The sequence below is a fragment of the Heterodontus francisci genome, chromosome 5 (genome assembly GCF_036365525.1).
Source record: "Heterodontus francisci isolate sHetFra1 chromosome 5, sHetFra1.hap1, whole genome shotgun sequence".
Taxonomy (NCBI): domain Eukaryota; kingdom Metazoa; phylum Chordata; class Chondrichthyes; order Heterodontiformes; family Heterodontidae; genus Heterodontus; species Heterodontus francisci.
In genome coordinates this window covers 31,084,542-31,097,491 of record NC_090375.1, presented here as the reverse complement: position 1 = coordinate 31,097,491, position 12,950 = coordinate 31,084,542, and the positions used below count along the sequence as shown (strand labels likewise).

At 41.1% G+C, this 12,950-nt stretch overlaps 1 protein-coding gene across 5 annotated transcripts in view; it reads left to right on the top strand.

Annotated features, from left to right (window-relative positions):
* LOC137369795 (receptor-type tyrosine-protein phosphatase mu-like) overlaps positions 1 to 12,950 on the top strand; it is a 991,520-nt gene that overhangs the window by 717,435 nt on the left and 261,135 nt on the right. For 3 of the 5 annotated variants that reach the window (XM_068031276.1, XM_068031275.1, XM_068031280.1), the window contains 2 exons: positions 2,829 to 2,865; positions 7,634 to 7,708. In XM_068031276.1, coding sequence (XP_067887377.1) covers positions 2,829 to 2,865; positions 7,634 to 7,708 — 112 coding nt within the window. The remainder of the gene's footprint in view (positions 1 to 2,828; positions 2,866 to 7,633; positions 7,709 to 12,950) is intronic. The other 2 variants (XM_068031279.1, XM_068031278.1) reach the window with 1 other exon arrangement.

Genomic DNA, 12,950 nt, shown 5'->3' with positions numbered 1-12,950 from the left:
AAAGTAGTATAAACAAAAAAGTAATTGACTATCAGCATTTAGCAAATCGAAAGAGGCACTGAAAGAAAACAATATCCCTCTTGATATTCTTGTGTATAAATTGCACAGAATTTTCACCTTTAGGAGACACCACCAGCCTCTGCATTCCCCAACTCATCTTTCTTAATATCGAAAATCTGCAGCTTGATTCAGTCACCAAATATAGCAATATAGCATCCCTCCTCTTCTCTCTCTGCTTTTCTGAGCTTGGGGCCCTAGTTCACTCTTCCCTGGTTCACAACTTCCAGGGACCTACGAATACAAAATCTGTTCTCTCACCATTGCCCACTGCCACAAGTACTCCATTCTTTATTAGATAGCAAGTCACACGCACTTCCTTCAATTTCATACTCTGTATTCACTGTTCGCAACGTACTCTGCTGTACATTGTTGAGAGCAGATGTAAATTTGGTGGCCACTTTGGCAAACACTCTTGTTCCATCCACAAGCACGTCCCTGATCTCCCTGTGGCTTGATGCTTTAATTCCAACTCTGACTTTTCTGTCCTTGCCTCATCCTTTCCAATGAAATGCAATACAAGCTTCAGGATGAAATATCTTTCTGCTGGGCACTCTGCAACCTTCTGATCGGTGGATTGACTAGTAACTTCAAACAGCAGAGTGGGTCTGGGGGCAGAGGGGAAATGCCTTGCAGTTTAAGGAGGATATATTTTATTAGCAGAACCTGCTGGCAGGAGGGGACTGCACTCTCATGGTTTGCTTGTTTTAACCCTTCTCGGAGCTAGCAAACCTGCTGTACTTTGCCGGGATTTTCTCTTTTTATTTCAAACCTGACCCGGTCTAGGTTCTGTAATTTCCATTTCTCCCATTTTCTTGGCTTGGGCTGGTCTGACAATTCACATGCTCTTCAGTTCATTTCTTTAATGCTGCTTTCTATTCCTTCACTGAGATGATCTGTTACATCATCTAACAACTATTCCACTGATATTTCTTCTTTGTGTTTGTTTCTTTCTTTCCCTCCCCTTCTCTCCTCTGACCCCCACCTTTATCTGGTTCTATTAATATGCGTGTTCCTCTCTGAGGGCTTGGACAACATGTTCACTTGTCTTATTCTCTCCCAAGATGCTAACTGACCTGTTGTGTATTTCCTGATTTTGTTTGTTCTGTATTATTTCTACTTTGATCCCTATAGCTGTCATAATCCAAATACATAGAGCCCTCAGATTCTCAAGATGTACATTTCTGAATGGGACACATGAGGAACTGTGACCACCAGATATCCTTCAACTTCTTCCTTAGCTATTAACCATTTCCACAGCAAGAGTCCTTCAGTAAAGTCGCTTTATTGCTAGCAGAAGCTATGTTACCATTTCATTGCGAAGCTCATCATATTCGTGCACACTATCTGGAATACAAAGTTAGTATCAGTAATGGTGATCATAGAATTCCCAGATTGTCGTTAAAAACCTATCTGATTTGCTGATATCCTTTAGGGAAGGAAATCTGCCATCCTGACCTGGCCTGGGCCCTATGTGACTCCAGACTCACAGCAATGTGGTTGAATCTTAACTGCCCTCTAAAATGGCCTAGCAAGCTATTCAGCTGTACCAAACCACTCACCACATGGGCTACAGTGGTTCAAGAAAGCAGCTCACGACCACCTTTGCAAGGGCAATTAGGGATGTGCAATAAGTGCTGGCCTTGCCAGCGGTGCCCACATCCTGTGAATGTATAAAAAAAGTACTAGAGCTACAGGATAACAATTAATACTTATTAGCCTTAATTGTGTTGGAGACTATTTATTATTAAAATTTTTATCAAAGCACAAGATTCCTATATGCAAAAAAAATACTCAAGTCAAAAGCTATATAATTGAATGCCATATGGAATAAGACAAATTCTGAACAGCTGGGATCTTGAAAATGTGTTGCTCAGAAAGGCAAAGTACTCCAGAATATAAGGTTTTGTTTCATTTACCATTAGGTACAGGGAGAAACTTTGCAACACTCTATGACTTTTCCTCTGCCTGTAGATAAAGTGGTTTGGGTAGAGCTCATGATCGAGCAGATTGTACATGTGATTTGGAAGTAACGAGTGCAGTGTGTTGAATTATCTTTTCTAGTTCCTTGCATGCGTATGTTCTTAAGTGCTTCCGTTGTAATCAATTCTGAACATCCTTCCACCCAATACATCATTACATACGTCTGTGGAAGTACTTCAAAAGGAGAATTGTTGTTGTCTGTTACATTGTGACATCACGTTAGACAAAGGAGAGATTATGATATATAGTCAAGCAGATCATATTCATCTTTATGGTTGTTCCCTGAATTCTTTCCAGATTCCTGGACAAATCACAAGTATAATTTGCCTCTGATAAACCATGCTTATTTATAGCAGTCTGTATTGTGTTTTACCATGCAAAGTAATGGCTTCCTTTTTACATTGTTATGCCAATGCCAAACTCTAAAGTACCATTGATTTTTTTTAATAATTGTCAGATCTGTTGTTGACTCTTTCTCTCTGCAGCACTCAAGGTTAATGAGTTGCTGAAGTGAAGGCTGTTCACTGCCTTTGCCAATTAATATCTTTGGTTGTGCAGATAAATGTTAGCTGAAGTATTTATCTAAAAATGCCAAGTACATTTCATTCCAATTGTTAACAGCCGGATACATGCTGAATTTAAAGAGGCTATTGCTAATATGTGACCAAACACGTCACTGTTCCTCCAAGTCGATCTTATCAATGGATTTTAAATGGAATTGGTGATGAGGTTATGTTTGCATTAGCTGAAACACCAGAAATGACATTTTTCCTCTTCATTTGACACAGGAAACCAAAATTGACTGCGTCAGGGTGGCCACAAAAGGTATGTCTTGGTTCTCCCCTTTCTTGTACCAAAGACCTATGTCATAACATTCATCTATTTCTGATTAAAAAGGTATTTAAAATAAATGCCAGTACGTATATTCCAGGCAATCAGAATTGTGATGAAAATGTTTGTTTTTTTCATGAATACTTTATGACTGTACTACTTTAATATGGTTCCTACATTTTTTGATAGTTCTTTGTAACCTGATTAGTCAAAATTTGAATGCTCTTCTTGGTTTCATTGAGGCAAGTTTTTCTTATCTTTGGATGCCTGAAAAAGATTCTAATAATTAGTTCTGCGTCGGTTGCTCCTTGTTTAACTGCACTCTTCTCTCCATAAATCACATTTTTATACATGCATTCCGAGTATGATTGTACACCAGTAACCCAATGAATTCTATGACTCTTTTTCTGCTTTTGTTATTTTTGCAGTTCACTTAGGTATCCAGTTAATGTGATTTTATTAACCCTCAAAGGGCTACCTTTAAGTTGAAAGGAGTCACTTCCTGAATCCTGAAATGGATTGCGATAAGAACATGAAACCTAGGTGTTGAAGCACAACTTTCAGTTCCAACCTTTCATCATCTGCCTTGCACACATAAATGATCTTGGTTAGCCCGTCTGTAGGTTTAGTGGGTACAAGCTAGTGATACTGAGACAAACAAAGCAGGCAAGTCCCACATTTTTATCCCGGCACTATGCTCAGTTATATGACCTCAGGAGTGGCGGCAGTTGAGTCGTGGCAGTTGATTTTAACCAGTGCCTGTATTCATTTTGCAATCTAAGAGCTTTGTGGACATCAGGCACGTGAAGGCTCAGTTAGGACGCTTGAGAGCTACAAGCTAGCCAGGAAGGATCTAAAGGGAGAGCTAAGACGAGCAAGGAGAGGACACGAGAAGTCATTGGCGGATAGGATCAGGGAAAATCCTAAGGCTTTCTATAGGTATATCAGGAATAAAAGAATGACTAGAGTTAGATTAGGGCCAATCAAGGATAGTAGTGGGAAGTTGTGTGTGGAATCAGAGGAGATAGGGGAAGTGTTAAATGAATATTTTGCGTCAGTATTTACAGTAGAGAAAGAAAATGTTGTTGAGGAGAATACTGAGATTCAGACTACTAGGCTAGATGGGATTGAGGTTCACAAGGAGGAGGTGTTATCAATTTTGGAAAGTGTGAAAATAGATAAGTCCCCGGGGCCAGATGGGATTTATCCTAGGATTCTCTGGGAAGCTAGGGAGGAGATTGCAGAGCCTTTGTCCTTGATCTTTATGTCGTCATTGTCGACAGGAATAGTGCCGGAAGACTGGAGGATAGCAAATGTTGTCCCCTTGTTCAAGAAGGGGAGTAGAGACAGCCCTGGTAATTATAGACCTGTGAGCCTTACTTCGGTTGTGGGTAAAATGTTGGAAAAGGTTATAAGAGACAGGATGTATAATCATCTTGAAAAGAATAAGTTCATTAGCGATAGTCAGCACGGTTTTGTGACGGGTAGGTCGTGCCTCACAAACCTTATTGAGTTTTTCGAGAAGGTGACCAAACAGGTGGATGAGGGTAAAGCAGTGGATGTGGTGTATATGGATTTCAGTAAGGCGTTTGATAAGGTTCCCCATGGTAGGCTATTGCAGAAAATACGGAAGTATGGGGTTGAAGGTGATTTAGAGCTTTGGATCAGAAATTGGCTAGCTGAAAGAAGACAGAGGGTGGCGGTTGATGGCAAGTGTTCATCCTGGAGTTTAGTTACTAGTGGTGTACCGCAAGGATCTGTTTTGGGGCCACTGCTGTTTGTCATTTTTTTAAATGACCTGGATGAGGGTGTAGAAGGGTGGGTTAGTAAATTTGCGGATGACACTAAGGTCGGTGGAGTTGTGGATAGTGCCGAAGGATGTTGTAGGGTACAGAGGAACATAGATAGGCTGCAGAGCTGGGCTGAGAGATGGCAAATGGAGTTTAATGTGGAAAAGTGCGAGGTGATTCACTTTGGAAGGAGTAACAGGAATGCAGAGTACTGGGCTAATGGGAAGATTCTTGGTAGTGTAGATGAACAGAGAGATCTTGGTGTCCAGGTGCATAAATCCCTGAAGGTTGCTACCCAGGTTAATAGGGCTGTTAAGAAGGCATATGGTGTGTTAGCTTTTATTAGTAGGGGGATCGAGTTTCGGAGCCACGAGGTCATGCTGCAGCTGTACAAAACTCTGGTGAGACCGCACCTGGAGTATTGCGTGCAGTTCTGGTCACCGCATTATAGGAAGGATGTGGAAGCTATGGAAAGGGTGCAGAGGAGATTTACTAGGATGTTGCCTGGTATGGAGGGAAGGTCTTACGAGGAAAGGCTGAGGGACTTGAGGTTGTTTTCGTTGGAGAGAAGGAGGAGGAGAGGTGACTTAATAGAGACATATAAGATAATCAGAGGGTTAGATAGGGTGGATAGTGAGAGTCTTTTTGCTCGGATGGTGATGGCAAACACGAGGGGACATAGCTTTAAGTTGAGGGGTGATAGATATAGGACAGATGTCAGAGGTAGTTTCTTTACTCAGAGAGTAGTAGGGGCGTGGAACGCCCTGCCTGCAACATTAGTAGACTCGCCAACTTTAAGGACATTTAAGTGGTCATTGGATAGACATATGGATGAAAATGGAATAGTGTAGGTCAGATGGTTTCACAGGTCGGCGCAACATCGAGGGCTGAAGGGCCTGTACTGCGCTGTAATGTTCTAATTCTAATGTTCTAAAAAAAAAAGCATCAGGCTGAGCTAGGATCTCATCCATGGTTAAATAATGTGCACTGAGGGTAAATTTCGACAGGGGGGAATTCTTCCTCTAAGTCCCAACTTCAGTGGAAGAACCAGAAACACAACATAAATGCCGTTTATGGCATTTTTCTGCAGTTATTTTGCTGTTTGGGAGAAACTCCAGTGCATATTGAACCCCTCCCTGTCTAGGGTTAAGTGTAAACATTTGGGTGAGGCCTGCTGACACCCATGAAACTATCCCCCTTCGAGAGTTGGTGCATTCTTCAGAGGGCGGGAGAATAGAGCAAAACTAAAAATGTATGATTTATTTTTGTGGGCTTCCAAATAGGACCAGTGATTTGATGGATGGCTTTGAATGCAGCATGCAAATATGAAGGTGGTCGTTTTAAAATTACTGTGTAAATAACGTTAAGAGTGAGTGGGTTGATGGAATGGTGCCTTTAATCTGGAACGACTGTGGCAACTATGATATATTAAAAGGTGTCAATGAGCTTGCGCGCTGTCATTTCAAAGTTGCCAATCATTGCAGATAGCCATCAAACCTTCTAGGTCAATTAACAATCCTAATTAATGCTGTATCAGTCCCTGAAATGCAGAACACCTATTGAAAATTGCCAAACTTTTTTCTTAAGGTAGAATTAATTCAGATGGAAATCACTCTCCAGATGTTTGGTTTCTAGTACAATGCTGTTTGAAGCCAAACAAAAGAAATGGTAATTATCGCTATGGAGACCATTTACACAATAGTGTGATTTAAAACTTGAGGTGATGAGGCTGCTGCAAAGTAGTATAAAATGATTATGCTTCTTGGGGCTCATCGATCAATTCATCAGCGACATAATTAGAAAGAATCTTGTCACGACATTAGAGTCTGAACTGCCAGTCAGAGTAAGATTGGCAGCAGCTGTGAAAACGCCAGTGACTTGGACGAGCCATTCAGTTCATAGAAAAGGAGCTATTTTGAGGAGCTAGCTAACAGAAGGCAAGAAGAGGGAAAATTAGAAGATAATTTAAAATAAAAAAATGAAATTCACAATTCTTCTTCTTTGGCCTCCTTATCTCGAGAGACAATGGGTAAGCGCCTGGAGGTGGTCAGTAGTGTGTGGAGCAGCGCCTGGAGTGGCTATAAAGGCCAATTCTAGAGTGACAGGCTCTTCCACAGGTGCTGCAGAAAAATTTGTTTGTCGGGGCTGTTACACAGTTGGCTCTCCCCTTGCGCTTTTGTCTTTTTTCCTGCCAACAGCTAAGTCTCTTCGACTCGCCACACTTTCGCCCCGCCTTTAGCCCGCCAGCTCTGGCGAACGCCACAATTACAGTAGTTTTAACTTAGTAGCATGCTATATTCTAGGTTAAAACAATACAGGGTGGTTCCCATGATTCCCCATATAATAAGTTCCCAATCTCAGTTAGGTTGCTGTGAGGAAGTCCTGAGCAGAACAAGGCAATGAATGGGATGAAGACCATTAAATACAAGGCTGGGGGCTGCGCGTGGGGAAGGGGGGGAGTGCAGGGTGGGGGTGGCCTGGTGAGAGAAATATTTGGCAAGAACTTATAACCTCAGTCAAGTTCTGAGCAAGGAAAGGGAAGCAAAGCACTATCCATATTGATAAGGGGAAAGAAATTGGTAATATGAACGTCTCTGGCTTGGTTTCCGGCTGAAATGCTGAGGCCTTGAACCTGTGCTCTCAGGTGAGTAGTAGTAATGTAGTAGCTACATTAAGGTAAGTTATGAAACAAATTGTGCAATTATTTATTCTGCCTAGAATGTCTACAGGCAAAGATGCAGTTCTTTAAGGGTTAATAAATTCATGCAAGAGTTTACATTATTTTGTATCCAAAAGAAACAGGTTATCAACAGAGTACGTTTCATTGTCTGTAATGCTCATTTTCTTGGTTAGATATATAATAACATATATATATATAGGAGTTTGGTCACTAAATAATTCTTGTTGCTAGTCTAGCTTCAGTCTGGCTTTTTTCTCATGCATGCTGACCTGGAAATCTTCCTTTGCCTTAGCTGCGATAATTGTGACTCAGCTTACAACACCATACATTCGCATCGCCCCTGCTGCAGGCGACAACCAACTAACAGGTCAGACGTTCAAGTACAGACCAAGTCATCGTGCCATTCTTTTTGCCTCTTCTTCACTCACTCTCTCTTTCTCTTCATTTTAGAGGTTTCTTTTCTCTCTGTTACCTTCCACACAGCAAGCTCATTTTGTTCTCACTCCTGACATTCAGTCAAACCTGTTGTGCCTACTCTTGGAAGTTTACAACTAACCCATGCACTTAGGATATCTCTCCACTGCATGCTTTCATATTGCATTTTGTCTGTGAATTGTTCATTGAGCATAATTTGAGTAGATATATGGCTATCCCAACCTTATGCAAAATCTTGACTGGACAGAGATTTGCTTGTGTATATACTTCTAAGGGAAAATTGCTAAATTGGCCTACAGGACAGTCAACAGCTGTACCATTTGAATACTTTTGACACAGATTTTAGAAACAAGAATTTATCCAGATTTATCCAGAACATGTTATTGTATTTATGAAGTCAAACCAGAGAGAGGGTTGGTGCAGGAATAATGTTCTGCCTCTAGGTGTCTCTAGAACACACAAATATTCACTCATGTGATTCCTGGGATGAGAGGATTGTCCTATGAGGATGGATTAAATAGATTGGCCTATATTCCATGGAGTTTAGAAGAATGAGAGGTGATATAATTGGAACATATAAAATTCTTAAGGGTAGGAGAATGCCTGCACCCAATCCCTCCACCCCCCTCCCCCTAGCTGGGGAATCTAGAATTAGGGATCACAGTCTCAGAATAAGTGGCCAACCATTTAAGACTGAGATGAGGAGAACTTTCTTCACTCAAAGGATTGGAATCTTTGGAATTCTCTACCCCTGAGAGCTGTGGATGCTGAGTCATTGAGTATATTCAAGACAAAGATCGATAGATTTTTGGGTACAAAGAGAATTAAGGGATGTAGAGATAGTGCAGGAAGGTGGAGTTGAGGTAGAAGATCAGCCATGATCTTGGTTGAATGGCAGAGCAGGCGTGAAGGGCCAAATGGCCTACTCTGAGTCCTGTTTCTTATGTTCATATATTTTTATGCACAGGAGTATATGTAGTTCTATGCGCAGTGGCCACCATCAGGGCCCTCACCACGTATCAATTTTCCATTTTTGGGTCTTCACAGAGAGGGTCAACTGAATATTCAACTGTGGAAGTACCACAGCCAAGCCCAAACCTTCTACCATTGAATGTCTGCAAATGCACACCTTCCAGCAAGAATCAACTGAGATTGCTCAAGAGAGGGAATTCTGGCTGATTTTTCATCTGTCTAGCCCAGTTGCAATGTGAACAATTGTAATGCCTCCCATATTATACCAGCTAATCTCAGTTCACTCGTGGGATTCAGCCTTGCTGGTGTGTATGTCCACCCCAGATAGTGCATTTACCAGCTAAGTTAACAGAGAGCTTAAAAGTTGTTAATGTGATATGGTCTTAGTATTTATCAAATATTCTGGTTGCATCTTATGGTAGAATGTCCATCTTTCACTGGCCTTTACTTGGACAGTTTAGATCTTTTCTAAGATCCAGCAGTTTAGAAATGTCAGCTGTGGCTCAGTGGGTAGCACTCTCTCTTTAGGGTCTGAAGGTTGTGGCCTCAAATCCCACTCAAGAGATTTGAGCACAGCACCTTGGCTGACACTCTACTGCAGTACTGAAGGAGTGCTGCACTGTTGAAGGTGTTGTCTTTTGGATGAGATGTAAATCAAGGCCTGTCTTGCTCTCAGGTGGAGGTAAAAGACCCCATCACACTATATCGATGAAGAGCTGGAGAAATATCTCGGGTGCCCTGGCCAATATTTATCCCACAAACAACACTGAAAACAGATTATCTGGTTATTATCACATTACTGTTTGTGCAATCTTACTGCGTGCAAATTGGCTGCCGTGTTTCCTACATTACAACAGTGACCACACTTCATATGTATTTCATTAGGATGTCCTGAGATTGTGAAAGGTACAATCCTTTCTTTTTATTCTGTTTTGCAAGTATTTCATTGGAAGGTCAAAGAACCATAGGCCATACGAACATGCAAACATACAAATTAGGAGCAGGAGTAGGCCACTCGGCCCTTCGAGCCTGCTCCACCATTCAATAAGTTCATGGCTGAACTGATTACTCCACATTTACACCTACCCCTGATAACCTTCCACCCCTTTGCTTATCAAGAATCTATCTACCTCTGCCTTAAAAATATTCAAAGACTCTGATTCCACTGCCTTTTGAGGAAGAGAATTCCTAAGACTCACGACCCTCGAAGAGAAAAAATTTCTCCTCATCTCTGTCTTAAATGGTCGATCCCTGATTTTTGAACAGTGACCCCTGGTTCTATATTCTTCCACAAGGGGAAACATCCTTTCCACATCCACCCTGTCAAGACCCCTCAGGATCTTATATGTTTCAATCAAGTCACCTCTTACTCTTCTAAACTCCAGCGGATACAAGCCTAGCCTGTCCAATCTTTCCTCGTAAGACAGCCCGCCCATTTCAGATATTAGTCTAATAAACCTTCTCTGTACTGCCTCCAATGCATTTACATCCTTCCTTAAATAAGGAGACCAGTACTGTACACATTACTCCAGATGTGGTCTCACCAGTGTCCTGTATAGCTGAAGCATAACCTCCTTCCTTTTGTATTCAATTCCCCTCGCGATAAACATTAACATTCTATTCGTTTTCCTAATTACGTGCTGTACCTGCATGTGATTCATGCACTAGGACATCCAGATCCCTCTGCATCTGAAAGCTCTGCAATCTACCATTTAAATAATATGCTTCTTTTTTATTCTTCCTGCCAAAGTGGACAATTTCACACTTTCCCACATTATGCTCTATTTGCCAGGTCTTTGCCAATCACTTAACCTATCTACATCCCTTTGTAGCCCCTTATGTCCTCTTCACAAGTTACTTTCCTACCTATCTTTGTGTCATCAGCAAATTTAGCAACCATACCTTCGATCCCTTCATCTAAGTGATTTATATAAATTGTAAAAGGTTGAGGCCTCAGCACAGATTCCTGTGGCACACCACTCATTACATCTTGCCAAACAGAAAATGACCCATTTATGCCTACTCTCTGTTTACTGTTGGCTAAATTAATTAATTAAGTTAATTGTTAGGTCAAGTTATTAGCTCTTAGAAATAATATAATTTATGATAACAATTAGCAGAACAGCATCTTTTTGTATTCACAATGTTTGCCAAATTTTGCATGGAATATTTGTTTGGGAAAAAGTCTACCTTGTTTTAAGAATGGACTGTCCTTCAGGCCTTTAATCTGTTGGTACTTTGCCCAAATGCAGTTTGATGAATGATGCAAAATAAAATCATTTCGAAGAGCAAGCAAGGACTTCCCCCTCTTTCCAAGTCATTTGTGACTAAGTTAAGGTCGAGGTAGAAGGTACATTTACGTACACTATGTAAATCCTTCAGTGAGAAGTATTCCAAAGACTGAGTACATTTGGGGACACGTGTGCCAGAATGGTGAATGGTGGCAGCAAAATACAAAACAATAGTGGTCTTGTGATAACATTTGGGTGAACATACATGATTCACAGTTACCAATACACAAATATGGACATGTAGGAATTGCACAACATACGTGGCACCAAAATCAACATGTGAATGAGGCCTAAATAAAATAAAACCAGATGTAGAATATGTAAAATACAACAATGTTTGTTTCCTTTTAGTGGAAAGTTATTAGTCCTTCTACTGATCTTATCAAAGTGATAGCCCTGAAATTATTGCGTGCAGTAATTAGTGTACAGCCCCTCGATTGGTTATGTGGCATCACTTTGTCCACTTTTGATGGGAACGGTAACTCATTTAAATATAAGCTTATGTTATCTTATGTAAAAGGTTTTGGCAACTGTGGTGATTTTTCTCTGCAGTCCTGAGTTGCTGGCTAAAGCCTGAACTGCTTTATATTTTAATTTTGTGATATTCTGTGGGTACAGTTGCAGAGGGTCATGGTTATCTGTCTCAAAGGAGCCTGATGTAAACTGAAACAGACTTTCATACCTTCTGCAACATAAACCAAATGCATTTTAATGCTCTCCAATGTCATTTATGATTTATTGCCCCTCTTTTTCTTGTATTTGTGAGATAAATTTATCATTTCAACCATGGTTATCCAAGCTATGACACAGCACAGTAATATGAAAATATTAAGAGCCTACATATTGTGCACAGTGTAAGAATGTTCTATGATACTTTATTGAAACAAATGACTGGCAATATTTCTTTGCTTTCTGTGCATAGATTGATACACCATTTAGTTCACTCCAAGAATGCTTTTTAAGCAAATTAACCATAAATGGAAAATATTTTCACTCTCGCAGCTTTCTTATGTTAACTTGAAACCATTGCATGAAGCCAAAATATAGTCACTTCCTTTTGCTCAGTTGATAGTTCCAGTGTTATCGAAGCCATATGTATTTCAGGAGGTACCAGATTTGATTCCTGCTTTGATCCTAGCTGATCACAGTTAGGAGACCAGTGTTGGTTTGAGGTGGGAGAGGGGGGTTGGCGGGGAGTGGGGGGGGGGGGGGGGGGGCGGGTGGTGACCAGGGAGGAAGGCTACAGTTGACCTCTCCCTATCCCTAAGCTAAGAAATGTAAAATCAGCCTGGATTCCCCAGCCCGATCATTATTCACTGACCCCTGGCACATGGACATTTTGTAGAAATGGAATCAGTTTGGAGCTGATGCTCCCAGTCAAATATCCTTCCAATGCCTGGCACCTTAGCTCACACCTGAACAAGGGTAGCAGGCTGAGCTCTACCCCAATTTGGGTAAATGTCTGCAGGAAAGGAAGAAAGATCGGAGGTTTTTCTGGCAGATAATCAAGAGATGGGCTATAATGGCAGCAATTGGAGATTCAGGTCAGAATCCAGGACAGTCAGTCAGTTTTGTAACAGGGAGATAATTTGGATGGTTGACATTTTAGTATTTCAACTTAAAAAGAAATAAGGGAGAGATTGCCAAATCTCTGGATAATTGGCAAAAGAGCCAGAGGCAACATGAGGAAACATTTTTTTAAACGCAGCAAGTTATGATCTGGAATGCACTGTCTGAAAGGGCAGCGGAAGCTGATTCAGTGATGACTTTCAAAAGGAAATTGGATAAATACTTGAAGAGAAAGAAAATACAGGGCTATGTGGGGAAAGAGAGGAGGAGTGGGACTAATAGGATTGGCACAGGTACAATGGGCTGAATGGCCACTTTGATACAGTGGGGTGGGGGGAGGGG